This window comes from Condylostylus longicornis, unplaced genomic scaffold, assembly GCF_029603195.1.
Source record: "Condylostylus longicornis isolate FDR11 unplaced genomic scaffold, ASM2960319v2 ptg000003l, whole genome shotgun sequence".
Taxonomy (NCBI): Eukaryota; Metazoa; Arthropoda; class Insecta; order Diptera; family Dolichopodidae; genus Condylostylus; species Condylostylus longicornis.
This window is the reverse complement of record NW_026577972.1, coordinates 1,610,791-1,626,913: the sequence shown is the minus strand read 5'-3', so window position 1 is coordinate 1,626,913 and position 16,123 is coordinate 1,610,791. Positions and strand designations below refer to the sequence as shown.

General features: G+C 26.1%; 1 protein-coding gene across 9 annotated transcripts in view; it reads left to right on the top strand.

Annotated features, from left to right (window-relative positions):
• Positions 1 to 16,123, top strand: part of LOC129606923 (paired box protein Pax-6) — a 277,309-nt gene that overhangs the window by 173,080 nt on the left and 88,106 nt on the right. For all 9 annotated transcript variants that reach the window (XM_055517576.1, XM_055517582.1, XM_055517571.1 and 6 more), the window contains one exon: positions 3,945 to 4,125. In XM_055517576.1, coding sequence (XP_055373551.1) covers positions 3,945 to 4,125 — 181 coding nt within the window. The remainder of the gene's footprint in view (positions 1 to 3,944; positions 4,126 to 16,123) is intronic.

Genomic DNA, 16,123 nt, shown 5'->3' with positions numbered 1-16,123 from the left:
TTTGTTTTTCAATATTTTGTTGAACAGTTAATTGGTTGCAACGTAAATGTATTTAAAGTAAATTCCCTGTATTTATAACGTTCAAATCTATTTTTAACTTTATGTTACATGTTATGCAAAATATGAGTAAAAGAAATTATCTAAATGTTAAAATATTCTATCGATTTTAATAATTGTTGACATATTGATTCTGTTGATAAATATATTGATTCTAACTATTAAAATGTTCTATTAATTCTAACTATTATATATTGATTGCTTTGCTGATAATGCATTAGATTTTTAGGTTTTATTAGGACCACACTTGGATAATATCCATTTAAAAACTTAAAATTTTATATTTTACATTACAAAAACTTAATTATAGAAAAAACTTTTTATAATTATAAATCTTTGTTTACACAAAAGTCTAAAAGTAAAATGTCCAAAATTTAGAAAAGTTTAAAGGTATCCAGCTCTATATATGATTCTAATAAGATCATAGTCTATATATAATATAATTTGCCTATTGTGATATGTTTTTACTCTCTCTCAGGATCCAAAATTCTGTAATTCCGTTTACATTGGTGTATACAAATGCAAATTTTTTAATGCATACATATATAGTAAAATGTATTTTACCTTTGTGTTAGACGAGTCTGCGTGTAGTTTTTTGAATATTTTTGTATGAAAAAGGAACAAAATGAATTTTTTAACATGGTGCCAGAAAAATTTAATTATTTTTTGTTAATTTTTTTTTTATTTATTTTACTACATTTTGTTTTTGTAACGATTTGGCAATAATATGTACTTTATTCATTCACTAACGAAATTTTCTTCAAACTTTACATACAGAAATCTATTAAACTTTTTCTGATAATTTTAAACAAGAGCAAGTTTTATTTTACATTTTTTGTTATCTTCTACGTCGAATATTGTAGAAAATTATTCTTTGTATAAAATTTAAGATCAAATGTTTTTTTTAAACCTTTTCATTAACACATGTAAGTCATATTAAATAAATTGGTAAAACATAATTATGTCAAATATTTTATAAATTACATTTATGTATATAGATTCGTGCCAAGTGGGAAGAAGATGAATGACTATCATATACAAAAGTATGTAGTTTATAATGCTAATTTTCGATAAATAATTGGAGGCTATTATTATTACGTTTGAGGAGAAATACATTTTCAATTTGATTTTAAAGGTTATTCTAGACATTTGTGTTATGTGATAATGAAAAATCAAGCATACATGAATGTTTAATAATTATTCTACCTCTTATATGTAGTTATTTCTAATTAAACTTTCCAAAGGAATGGAATTTTTTTTTAAGTTTTATTTAATTGAAGGTTTTTATTTTTGAATCGAATAGTAACTAAATAATTAACGTTGATATATGAGAGAATGGTAATATACGTATGTATGTAATTAAAAAAGTATTTACATACCTTCAATACGATAAATAATCCGTAAATCGTGTAATATATCACAGGATACCTGTATAACTTGCATATGTCCAATTGTAGTAGTTTGTATTTGTATGTAATATGCCTTTGAATGTGAATTAAAATCAAAATATTATTTTGCAGAAAAATCAAAATTGCATGCACCGCTATTAATTTTCAGCATAATTACCGACCGCATTTTATACAATGAGGTAGGTTATGTGATATCACCATATTTTGGATGTCAAATTTTCGGGCGGAACGCACTTCTCCATTGTAGGGAAGCGTAAGTAAACTACTTTTAGAGAGATGTCGGTCTGTGTATGCACGCGTGTATCTCAAGTTCTGTTGAACCGATTTTGATGAAATTTTATATGAGTTTATTTTGGTTATGGCACGGATTGATAAACTTTTGGGATATATCAGATCTCAGGAACTGGACATCTTTGCGGGCCAATTTAAGATTTTTGCGTATATAAAGAGAAATAATCAACCAATTTCCTTGAAATTTAATACTTAAATTCGAGAAGTTAAATCAATGAACATATAATTTTTTTGGGAAAATCAGGGCTCGGAAACCGAACTAGAGGTCGACCTAACATTTTTTACTATATCTACTTCTGGATGGAATTTCTTGAAATTTGATATTTGAGTTTTGGTTGTTAAGAGCCAAATTTACACTGTTCTGGATATGTTAGCTAAAAGTTTGCTGACTTCCTTAAAATTGAAAGGAAGTGTTCAAAATGCATTTTATGAGTCACTCATGAGTATGTGATACTTTCGTTTTTTTAAAGAATTTGAAAATTTTTGTTTCCTTTTTACTTGAAAAATTATAAGAAAATTTTGCTTTCTTTCTTCTGTGTGTAGTCAGAAGCTTTTTGTTTTTGCCTTTATTTTTTCACTTCTTCTAATATCTTGATGTGGTCCTTTTTGTATTTTAAAATTTGTGTTTTTGTTATAGAACAAAGAAAAGTACATTTCATTTAATTTTTGTTTTTTTTTTTTCATTTTAGAATTACAACCAAAAAAAATATGCTTAAATCAATGATGCACACACAATTTACAAAATAAAATACTTATATATTATTAAGTATACACAACAAAACAAAGAAAAGGACTTTTGTTTCCAGCTTATTTAATAAAAGAGATTTTAAACAAAAATACAAAAAATAAGAAAAAGAAATTCAACTAAAGATATATTGTATTTTTTTGTTGTATGTACTCCTATGATATATTTGTGTGTGTATATATGTTCTTAACATGTTTGTACTTCTATAAATTTTTATTATTATTTTTTTTTATTAACTATTGTTATTTTATTGTTATATAATTGTAAAACTTTATATATAATTCCCTTGATGTTTTTCTTTTTGTAATTTTTATTAATTATTGTTTTATTTTCAATTCATAAAATTATATAGGTATATGAAAAAAAAATTAAACGCGCCTCTACTTTGCCCCCTTTTTTATACCATTATATTGAAATATATATCGGTCGGGAATTCCATTAAAAATGATGTTAAATATCAAAACCTACTTCATATGTATAAAAAATTTACAGTTGATATTGAATTAACGGTAGGGGAATTTTCGAAAATTTAGAAGGCCTTACTATGTAATTCAATTTTCGTGAAGCGATGTTCGTATTCGGAAAAATGGTATGGTAGTAGCAATCAATTTGTTTGGTACTACTTTTCCATTTCTACAAATACGAAAATCGAATGACATAAAAAAGAAGAGGTGCATAATAGAAATAAATGTTGGATATTTAAGAATTACTCTAGTATACTTATATGCTACAAATGTGTGAAAGTAAAATACATATTCAGTTTCCGTCAGATTTGTAAGTGCAATGTGTAAAAAGATATTTAGCATTTGATCTATTTATAACTTTCAGTTCATGTTTGAATTCCCAAAAATCCCTTAACCTTTAGAAGTGCCTTAAAACTTTACAATTGAAATTTCCGAACGTTCTGCTTTTCTAGATTTTCACATATTTTTAGATTTAGATCAGTTTCGATTTATTAAACGTTTAATCTATGTATCGTGATGTGTAAATTTTTTTCAATACTTAATAATATTTTAATATTAATTTTATATTGCAATAAGCTATTTATAATCTATTTAATAAGTTTGAAATTTAGAAAAATATTGTATTTAACATTATTTGATGTTTTTAGAGGAATGCTGGATAAGTAAAACATTCTGATCTGCATTTTAGTAGACACTCAATATTTCTAATATATTTGATATGATTTTCTTGTACAATCTTTTCGAATGTCTTCGGTGATTAACATGGAATTCCCAATTTACATATACTTATGTGTGTGTCTTATTATGTGCATAAATATATTGTATATTAGGCATCAAAATTATTTGAATTGTTTATTATTATTTAAATAATTCATATTGTATATTCAGTACATACTTATATACATATATACGTAAATCTCTTTAAATATAAATTTTTTTCTTAATTTTTGTGTTTAATTTTTTTTCTTAATATTCCAGATATTATGAAACAGGATCAATAAAACCACGGGCTATTGGTGGTTCAAAACCACGGGTGGCAACAACTCCTGTAGTACAAAAAATTGCTGATTATAAACGTGAATGTCCTAGTATATTTGCTTGGGAAATTCGTGATCGATTACTGTCGGAAGCAGTTTGTAATAGTGACAATATACCAAGTGTAAGTACTTATAAATACATTATATTCTTATATAATAGACATACATATTGAATAATATATACATTGTAGGATATTTTAATTGTTGTTCTTATTATTATATTGTTTTAATGTGAGAACCAAAAAACTGCAAAACAAGAAATATAGTAAAATAAAAAAATTTTTTTTTTTAATATTTGACTTGTAATGCTTTTCTGGTTCCTCATTTTATATGTTTTATTTCGTAATTGATGACTACATAATCATTTAAAATAAAGTAATTATTAAGAAGTTGTACCGTTTTTTAATATTCTTAAAATTCGTTAATAAAAATAATAAAAAAAATTAAAAATTTCACAAATATTGAAATTTCAAATTGAATAAATTTTAAAATTTCTTTAAATTTACCCACGTAATAAATGCATAGTTAGCATAATAAAACAGAAATACAGCTACATATTGCTAACCCTGCTAAATAGTGATACACAGAAAAATATTGTAAATCCAAAGTTTTCGGCCAAGTTCTTATTTTTACAATAATTTATTTAGGTTTAATTTAAAATTTGCATGAATACGGTATTAGTACACAATTCAGCAATTATACCTTATAAGCTAAATTTCTATATGAATAAGTTCGATCGGTTGAATCCGCGTTTACATTTCTAGCTTGAAAAGATTTTGTTAGTTAAAACTGCAGTGTAATAGATCTACAAAAGCAGCATTGGCAATAAAAATTATAGCTTGTCAAAAAAATAATGATATTGACTTCTGATAACATTTACTTTTTTTCTGATAACATTTACTTATTATATACTATACAAGAACGAACTGTTTTTGCCGATGTTTGGAAGAATTGCAAACCAGAATTCAACTGTCATTCTTCATCATGACAAATACAATATATATATATATATATAAAGAGGAGCAATATGGAGCTGATCAAATGTCTTCATAGCTCTGTAGGTCAGTTGGAAAAAGTCTGTCCAAAAAGCGGGGTACCTGACTGACTTCGACTTCAGTTTCAGAGGGAAAAATATTTTAATTATTGTGCCTTGAATCGTTCTGATTTCTTCTACCACGGTATACCATATTTAAACTTAAAAAAAAGAAAATGACTAATACTAATTTACTAATTTACTAGAGACTAATTTACCGTTATTTAAAATCCGGTTTTTCCAAATTTTTGATATTGTTTTTTTTTCTAGATCACAGGTTTAGGAGTCTGAAATTTAGACACTTATAATGAATAGTTCATTTAGCTAGAAAAAAATATTTTTCAGCGTCCACCCCCCCTCAAGTTATCACCTCTCATATTTTCGAAACTGGAAGTTTTATCAAATTTCTATGAATGCAGATAATTATTTTCTTTAACTCACGCAATTAAGCCTTAAATTCGAGTATTAAGCTAACGCTTCTTTACATTTTTTTTTTTGCTTTCAAAGATTTTATATTAAATGTTTACAATCTTTGGTATGTATACATATATTCGTATATGAATGAAAGTAATTTTAGAAAATACATTATGTTTGGTTTGACCAAACTTTTTGTTTTTAATTTATGAGCTTTTAAAGATGACGCCTTCTTTTTATTCTTTCTTTATTGTTTAATTCAGTTGAAAATTTAGTTCAAGTTTTGTAAATTACTTTGTATTCATTCAGTAAATTTATAGGCTTTGGTTATAGTTTCAATTTTTATTGAAGTAGGTACAAAAAAAACTATCTCAGTACAAAGACTTGTCATAATTTTTTTTATTAAAATCCTAAACATATTTTTTGTTCAGAGACCACTAAACTTGATTCTTCTCTTTTTTTTTTCTTTTTTTTGGCTACTGATGTTACTCGTTCAAACAAATTTTTAAAAAAAAATTTTTAAAAACAAATTTTTGAAAAAAAAAAAAACAAAAAAAAATTAGAACAAATTTTATATTCCGGTAGCTCGGTTCATTCCATCATACAATCACCTTAAAAAAATATAAATTAATTATAGATTGAAGAAAAAAGAAAAAAAGAAACAAAAAAATTTAAAATAAAACGTCACATAGCACATAGAGAAAGAGGGACCTTTTCAAATAAAAAAAGAACTAAAAAAACCAAAAAAAGAAGTGAACGATGAAGACGATGATTTGATTTGATGGATCTTTTAACTTCATTCTTTTGAAGTTTGTTTAAAAATCCACCAAGAAAAAAAAGCAGGCAGATCTCATAACTGAACTAAAACGTTTCGTAAAGATTATTCACGTATAGGGAAATATGTTAAGTCTGTAAAATTTAAACAATTTGTGGTATGCACGCTTTGGAATTTTTTATTTTTTTCTCATATTTACTTTTCCTTTTTCAAGATATAATATTCTTCATAATATAACGTGTCATGTCAAATATTTGTTAAAATATAAATAACAGATGGGATCGCGCAGTTTATGCTGACAATGATAATCCATTACTCAAAAAAACAAAGAAGCAGACCAAAAAAAAAAAAAAGAACGAAGACAAGAAGAAAAAACCTTATTGAAAGTGGGATACCACTTTTACGAATAGTAAATAATTTTATTTAAAAGTATTACAGAGAGCAAAAAAAAAAACACTGATATGCTTAGCATAATAAATGACCGAATTTCATATTTCCTTTTCTCCAAAAACTATTTCTTTTCAAAGAAATATATCTTTCTAATATGATCATTTCTTTTGATACCTGTGTGTAGTATCCATATGAAATAAAAATTTACGTAGTGGATTAGCTCTAAATTTGAATCTGTGAGACAAAGATATCTTTGAACTAAAATATAGATTGAAAGTATGATATATATTCATATATGTGTGTAAAATTTGACATAATCACGAAACTGAGTTTTGCGTATACGTGTAAAATTTACAACGTAATTTTTTCGAAAACACTAACGTTAGAGTTAAGTCGGTTTTTATAAAAATAGTTTAGAATATTGTGAATTTTTCTGTATATATAACTCAAAACTTTCAAAAAAGCAGTTTCGTGACTCTTCCATAATACTGACGAATACATCTCTTAAATATTGGTTGCAATATACGGTCGCTAAAATAATGAAAAAAAACATGATAACATTAAATTATAAGGATAATAAAATTGATGTTAACGGAAAAAAAATTAATACTATAGTTTATAGCGACATACATAATACAGACATTTTAATAATCTACTTTCTTTGAATGCTAATCTAAGTTCAAACTTATTACTCACTAGCGCCCACTGTAAACTACAAGTAGTTCGTTGTGTAATTACAAAAAATATCTTTTGTATATCACTATAAACTATATATATATATATATATATATATATATATATACAATGATAATAAACAAGTTATTAAATAATATGCCTTCGAATATAAGATCCGAAAATTTTCTTGGCGCCTAAATCTTATAAATTTATAAATATGAAGAGCAATATTTGTTGCTATATTATTCCAAACCATTCAACATCAATTTGGTCAATTATAAATAAATTAAATTTTTTAATAGATATTGTACGTATGTACATATATAAAGTTCTAATTATATAGATTTATTCAGAATTCTTATAATTGACTCCGAAAATTTTAGAAAAATTTTCTTTTGTTTCCCAATGTATTTGATTGCAGACTTGCTCATTTCCTCGATTTCTCAATTGGTTCATTTGCGTCTATACACAATGGAAACATTTTTCTACAAGATTGAAGACAGTAAAATAAGTGTACTTTCAGTTCAATATTGTTACTGGAATAAAGACTCCATTGAACCAGAACTTTGATTAGATAGAAGTTGTTCTGAACCGAAACCGCAAAAAAAACTTAATTCTAAATTTTTTGTAAAATTGTTTTTATACTTATAAAATATATAAATTTACATATTTTTACCATCATCAGTTTGCATATTAAACATTTTTTAAATTGATCACACAATTTTTTTATTTTACAATATAAAATCAACCATGTGTTCCTACTAAAACTTAACACAAGTCTTACAGTACTAACGTACGTATCTATTTTACATAATTGCAAGCGAATATCATAACATGCATTTTATTATAATATTTTCTTTAATAATTTTTGATAAACATAAACCGGTTTTTAAAATGTGAGTAAATAATAATAGTAAGCATTTAATAAATTTTAATGCAATTTTTATTTTATTTCAATTACCAATGTGACCAAATTCACATGTTGCTTTTTATAGTTTTATTTTCATTAGCGCCAAGATTGCCTAACCGACAATTTGTTGGTTAAACCACTTTGCTTCTTGGAAAATTGAAATTTTTCGTTTAGTAAAAAAATTGCGGCACTTGCAAACGAAATTCGAATTCATTATCTATGCACATAAGTTTTTGACTTATTTTTATAGACATTTAAAAACAAACGAAAATTTTGGAATTGATGGTAAGGCTATTTTGCTTTTGTGCCCCCCCATATAGTGTTACCTATTTAATTTAGCATTTCTGTCTTGTGATATAGTTCATCACGGAATAAATAAACATACATAGATTTTTATTTCAGTAAAAAACAATATTACAAATATACATTTCGTTTTGTTTATCCTGTTTGCAACATGCTTTAGGTGGATGTCATAGAATAAAATATTTGTAAAACGACTAAAACAATGGGGGAGGGGGTATTTTGTTATTATAAAATAAGACGCCAATGCCATATTCAAAATTAAAAACTTTTTTCGTTATGCGTATCGATTACGCATGTAAAATGCGCGTTATTGCAGATAACAAAAACGCTGTAACTTTTAATGGTGTCTACAGATGCCTTACTATGTAATCCGATTTTCGTGAAATGATTTTCGTATTCGGAAAAATGGTAAGGTAAAACTTATAAATTTGTATGGTACTACCTTTCCCTTTACATAGCAAGAACCTAGATGTCACAACATTTGAAGTGTAATCGAAAATGCAAACAATGTCACGTAATTAATAATGTTTACTCTCTGTCATATTGTAAAAAATTTTTTAGAATTCTTGTAATAGGAAAATTTTTATTTTCTAAATAGAAAATTTTGAAGAGGATAAGCCAATTTTATTTAATGATATTTTGTTTTAGAAATATTCAAATTAACCCTTTCCACTCCAAGGCTGTTTTTGTTTTTATTCCACCAGCTGCACGCTAACAGATGAAGCACAGAAATAAGTTGTTTACGACGCGAACATATAACGGTACGATAACAACTAGTTTTTGTTAGTATGTAGTATCGATAAAATTTTTACATTTGACAGGTATTACACCATGTCGAGTATCGACCGTGGAGCTAGGGGAACAAAACCTGTATACGACAGTTCATATGCAAAACAAAAATTTTTTTGCATATATTACGTCCGTCTGGTATAAGAAAGTTTTTAAAAACTTTATTAAATTTGAAAAAACTTTATAAAGTTTTTGCATGCAAAGCGTTTGGGATAATGCTTTTTGGACACAAATTTGATGACGTTTTCATTTTATCAATGTTTAAAGTTTTTTCAAGTTTTATAAAGTAAAATTCAGTGTTTTACAAACTTTTAACATCTTACAGCTGTCGAAACATACATATGTTATGTCAGAAGGTTTTATTTTTCAAAAAAAAATTTTTCATCAAAAATATTTTTTTCAAAACTTTCTAATAAAAATAAAATAAACAAAATGGATCCCATTTGGGATACCATTTTTCTAATTTTCACATTTTATAGTCCAAAATCTAAATTCTCGGTTTTTGCATAACCAAAAAATATTTCTTAATGTTTGATAAATATTTTGAAATTTGACGTTTATAACCTAAATTTTATTTAAAATTAAAATTAAATTTTTTTCAACTTTTCCACCTGGTTTATTTTAGGATGTTTTTTTTCTTTTTGCGAAAAATTACGTGATTTTTGCTCAGATCTGTTTCCTGTTTGATGACCGATGATTTATTTCTATAGTCTATAGTTGAGAGATATTTTATAATATCAAAATCAATAATACTAATTGATTTACTAGTTGATATTGTTGTTATAAATGCGAGATTTCATTATTAAAAGCATATAAATTCGAATTAAGATGTGCAAATATTCAAAATAGTAACACAAATATAAATTACGGTATATGCAAAATTTTCTCCTTAAATTTTTAATTTATGAATGTAACTAGAATAGTTGAGTAGTCGAAGTAACATACACTCATTATTTATGAAAATTTTTAATAATCGCCGTCGGTATTTTGATATTTCTATTTTTTTTTTCGAATCCTTATACTCCAAAATATATTTATAGATATTTTGTATAAACATAAATTTATGTACACCAACAGGAAAAAGAAAAATTTCTTCCTTATAAAATCTCTTGAAAAAAATTTTTTTTAGGTTCAAAGTATAACAAAAAAAACAAAAGAATTTGATTTTTTTTATTAAAGCTTTTATGATGCACATTATAATAATGTTTGTTGAAGCGATGTTATTGCGACTTATGTGTACGTATATAATTTATTTGAAATTTACTTAAATATTTAAGCCTTAATCATAATTTAATTAAAAAAAGGAACAAAAAAAAAATGAAAAATATTTGATCCTTTTTTTTATATTGTAACTTACGAAAAAATTATGGGTATTTTCATTTTATTCGGAACACACCTCGAAATTTTCAAAATTTCATGTGTCAAAAAGAAAAAAAAATTTAGTAGTGCCCAATAACGAGTAAATAGTAACGGTTATTGAATCATTGTATTCATGAATATCATAAGGCAATTGAATTGCACATCCTTAATACACAACATGCAATCGATTGTGTGCTGTTCATATCAGATTTCATTTTTATTATTGTTTTGATGACCTTTTCATTTTGTTTGAGATTATTAGCAGAGAAATAAAAGTAGTAGTAGCAGCAGCAACAACAGCACAACCACTATAATAATACTACAATAAGCCTACTGCTTTTTCAACATCATTACCATTATCATCGCATATCACTGTCATTATGAAATGATATTTATCATAAAAAGTTAAAATTTAATAAGCTAAAACATACAAAAAACAAAAATATATTTTTATGTGAAGTTGTGTGTGTATGAAAATATAATAAAAACTTCATTTCTTTAAAGATTCTATCGCGTATTGCATTATTTTTTTCTTGCTTTGGGTAATAACTGGCTGTCTGATTGAAAAAAAATTAGTAATATGGTTGCTTTTAATTTTGAGCTTCCTATACTTCTCTTCCTAAAATGGAAGTTATAGAAATGAAAAGTAAATTTTTGGTTAAAATTTTACTAAGATCCCTATATTTCTTTTGAATTGTTGAGCTCGAAACTCAAATTTTTAAGTAAAAGCCACTTCAAAACTGCATTAATACGGCATTAATACAAAATTCAGCTTGTTAGTTGTAATTGCTGAATTGTGTAGCAATACAGTATTACTACAATTTTGAAGTCACGGATTTTTTTGACATAGACGTAAAGCATCACTACCGTCGAAAGGAAAGACAGAGTTAGTTATTAAGTGAATTGTAAAAGGCAAAGTTATTATAAAATTATTAAACTAAACTTTCAATATTATACTAATGGCAAAGGACACAAACAATTTAATCAAAATAATCTTTTAATACTTTCTCGCATACTGTAAATTACATACACGTAGAGTAAAACAAAGAAATTAACTTACGATGTCATTAAGAGCGCTCTATAAGAGAGAGCATCTATTTACTATTACAATAAAATCAAAATACGAAAAGTTATAGTTTGCAGAATTTAGTATTCTTGGGTCAGAGATACATTCAGCAGCCATAATCGATAGCGTATAATCAATGACGAGGATCAAAAAGTTTAAGAGTTAAATTTCTAACACCTTCGAAAACGAATGGAAAAATAATGTAACGGCAGGCACTTTAGTTGGTGAATTATTTCAATATCAGCAATTATATTTTACGTGAATGCAGAAGTGACTCTAAATACATGAGAAATTTGACTCATATAGCAAAGTGAAACTAAAAGAATCACGAAGATTTTAGATGCTCGGAATCGATTGTATACTATATAATGCTGTAGAGGGCCTGATTGCCCCTGTATATTTATTATTTTATATATAGTGTAATTTTTATATTAAACAATTTTCGGGGATTTTAATTCAAAATAATGTTATACATTTAAGTAAAATTTTTGATTGATTGTTTAGTAAAAAATTTTGAAAGCAATATTTAATGTTAGTTGAGTAAAATTTTGAGTGTGTGTTTTTTTTCTGTTACTGTTTGTTTACTTATGAATTTAAAATTATGATAGAAAGGGATATATATGAAGATAAGGTTTCATTGCTTTTCATTTTAAATTTTTTATATACATACATACATATAATTTTGATGTAGGTCAAAAACAACAAAAAAAAAAAAAAACGAAAAAAAAATAGAGTTGACCGTGTCAGTGATACCCGTACGAATTTGTTCCTATGTGCGAGTATTTATGCTATAGCTGACTATGGGACAGACTATGATTTTAAGTTGCCGTATTACCATATTAATTTATGTTTAATTTCAGTGCTGTGTTTTCAAGATATTGCCAAACTACTATTAAAATTGTGTGGGAGATACCACAAGGAGTCAATAAATTCCAACGATTTTTATCACACATAACAATACTAACAATACACTTGTTTTTCACGAAATTTCTATATTATAGCTCCAACAATTTCTGAGATAACTCCAAATAACTTTTTGAGTTGTATAGCAGCTACCACAAAGGTTCCTGAGATCTCAACGAACTTTTAATGGGTATAACTGGCATTTAACCATATTTCATTTTGCAAAATTCCAGTACTATAGGTTGAACAGTTTTTAAGATATCTCAATTTACTTTTTTAAAAAGTATGGCAGCTACCAGAAGCAGCCAAGCAATTTTAATGACTTTTATAATAGTAATAATGATTTGCTTCTGCGAAAATTCAATACTATAGTTTCTACAATTTCTTACATATATCCAAATAAATTTTGAAGTGAACCAGTAACTTCGATCATACGCAATTTAAATATGGCCCTGGAACTTACTGCAATAAATCATTTGTGAAAATTTGGTGAGCTTAGCTCAATTAGTTTTTTAGTTATCGTTGGGACGGACGGGCAGCCAGACGCACTGACGAGCGGACAGATGGACATACAAAGCTAAATTGACTCAGAACTCGACACTGATCAAAAACATACACATACCTGAGTCTATATCTCATACCAAATTTAGTGTACCATATATACGTTCCTACGGGTATAAAAAGCGAAAAATTTAGTAAAAATTAAGTAATTTTGTAGGCCAGTCAAAAAATTTATTTAAACAGATAAAAATAATAATAGATGGCCATAATAATATTTAAAAAATAATACCAACTTTTTTTTTATTGATTTTTATGATAATAGCTTTATTATTTATTCAAAAAATATATATAGCATTATTATATTGTAATTATAATAGCAAAATATATAACAATGTTACAATTACATTTAGCCCAAATGAAGATATATATGGGGAAAATATTAGAATAAATTAACTAATAACAACAAATAAATTTAAAATATGCATAATTCAGCAATTACAATTAATAATCTGAATTAATAAATTAAATGATTTACTGTATTACATTATATAATAGTGCTAATATCCCCCTTATTCAGCAATGCAATTTTAATTTTTGAATGAAGTAGATTACAAATTAGTTGGTACTTCGGAAAATATGATACTTTTTGTATAATTTTGATATAAAGTCCTTTTTATACAATGAAAAAAAAACTAATAGTTATTTAACGTGGTTATAAGCCATTTCGGAGATCATATTTCTCCTTTGTAAATAAAAAATTTGACAACTCGTAATATTTTTATAAAAAGTAAAAATAATATCTAGTAATGACTCAGGTAAAGTATGTGAATTTTTCCGAGATTACTTTACTGATTCATATACTTCTTCGTCTTTCGTGGTAAATCCCGACAATTTTCAACACCTCAGTACCTATTCCTAAGACTACGTTTTTGGGTTTGAGTACTGAATCCGGTATTGTTAAAAAATACTGGATGGTCTTGGCTCATGTTTGCTTCCGGGACCGAATGGTACTCCTGAGATAATTTTAAGGAATTGCTCCGCAACGCTGGCTGCCCTCCTGGCTTTCATTTTCAATAAATCATATTCGTCGGAAGTTTTTCCATCTCTAAGTTAAGACTACTAGGTTTTCCTGGCAATTTTATAAATTGGATAAAATCGTACTTCGTGGGGAGGTCTTATAGGGTAACTTTTCGTTTATTTGTCTCGTCTCCATCTATGGCAGGTTCGGGTGCGCCTCAAGGCAGCCATTTGGGGCCATTATTATTCATTATTTCTATGAATGATGTGGTTTCGAAGTTGGGAGCCAGTGGAGTTCTTATTGATGCTGATGACATGAAAATTTTTAAAAGGAAAAAGTATAACTAATTTGTAAGCAATTCAAAATAAAAATAAGTGGGTAGGAAATAAATTTATGTGAAAATTAGCTATAAAGTGTGGTTTTCGCGATTTCGAATATAATTTGTGTCTGTTCTATTTATTGCATATAGTAATACATAGTCATAGTTACATAAGTTGTATTTAATGTTAATATATTGGTGAACTGTTTCTGAATTGTTTCTTTCACTTTTGATTTTTGTAATTGTTGCCTCCGCGGACTCGTTTACAAAACTTCCACACCCTTGAAGATAAAAAACTGAATTTCCACATATACATAGATCTTTACCAGAAACTTAATTCCATAGAAGAAAATTTTTACCTACTTTCCCCCACTCTAGAAGTTATAATCCTTCAAAATTCTAAGATTGCAATTTTTTATTAAATATTAAATTTTTTATTAATTTTAAATATTTTTAAAATTTTGCAAACGCAGAAAAGTAGTGGTTAGTTTCTTCTACTGCAGCATACCATACTTTAATTTTAAAACAAAAATGACCATTAAAATTTACCGTTATTTAAGATCCCTTTCCAAATTTTTGATGTCGTTTTTATTTGTAGATATCAGCTCTTTAAAAGGAGTCTAAATTTTAGCAGTTTACTAGCATACGTAACTAATAAATAGTTCATTTCGTTTGAAGAAGAGTTTTTTCCATCTCCACCTCCTATCAAGTTACCAATGTAAAATTTTAATTTTTTCCACTTTAATATTGGAAATGTAATTATTACACTGCGTGCAAGTAATTACTGAATTGTGTAACGATACAGTGATACTTTGCAATTTTTAAATAATTAAAAGTTTTATGATTAATTTATACGAGTATCTACATATATTAGTATTGTATAGTTTAATTAGTCTATAATATTTTAATTATTTTCATTTATAATGCGGACATATTGGTGTTTGAATAAAATTAAGCAAATTTTGATCTAATAATACTTCACATATATATGATTGAAGAAATGAGTGTTTCACAAATATTTCAAGAAGTTTTCACAGATTTTGAAAATTATTTAAAGTTCGTGCTTAATCAATTTTGTTCTATATTATTTAAAAAAAGATATTGATATGATTTCATGATTTATAACGCAATTATTTTCTCATTTTTCTTAATAGTTTTACATTCTTGCTATGTGTAATATTACCAATGAATTAATTGCAAGGGGTCATTAGTCCAAAATGTCATATAAATTCCAATATACATATGTATGTATATATGTTATTTCAAAACACAATTAATTTGTAATTTCAAAGTTTTCAAATTTAAAAATTAAATTGCAAATATAATTGTTTTATTACCAGATGAAAACCCTTTTTCAAAATTGCAAATGAGAACCAACCATAAAATTTGCAACAAAAATGCAAATGACAATCATTTCTTAAATTTTCAACATAACATACTGGTGTTTCCATTATGCCAGCCCTTTAAAGCCTGAAAATGTCGTTTGCTGTTATATTTCAACTTATTGTGAATATTTCAAGTCAATAAAAGTAAGCAAAACTTTTTGATTGACTTGAGTGAAACCGACTTTAAGTTCAGTAACGTTTATATAGATATAAAATATGTTTAAAGCTGCCATATAAACAGGGTAATTGCTATTTTCGGATCATATCCTTCTTTTTAGTT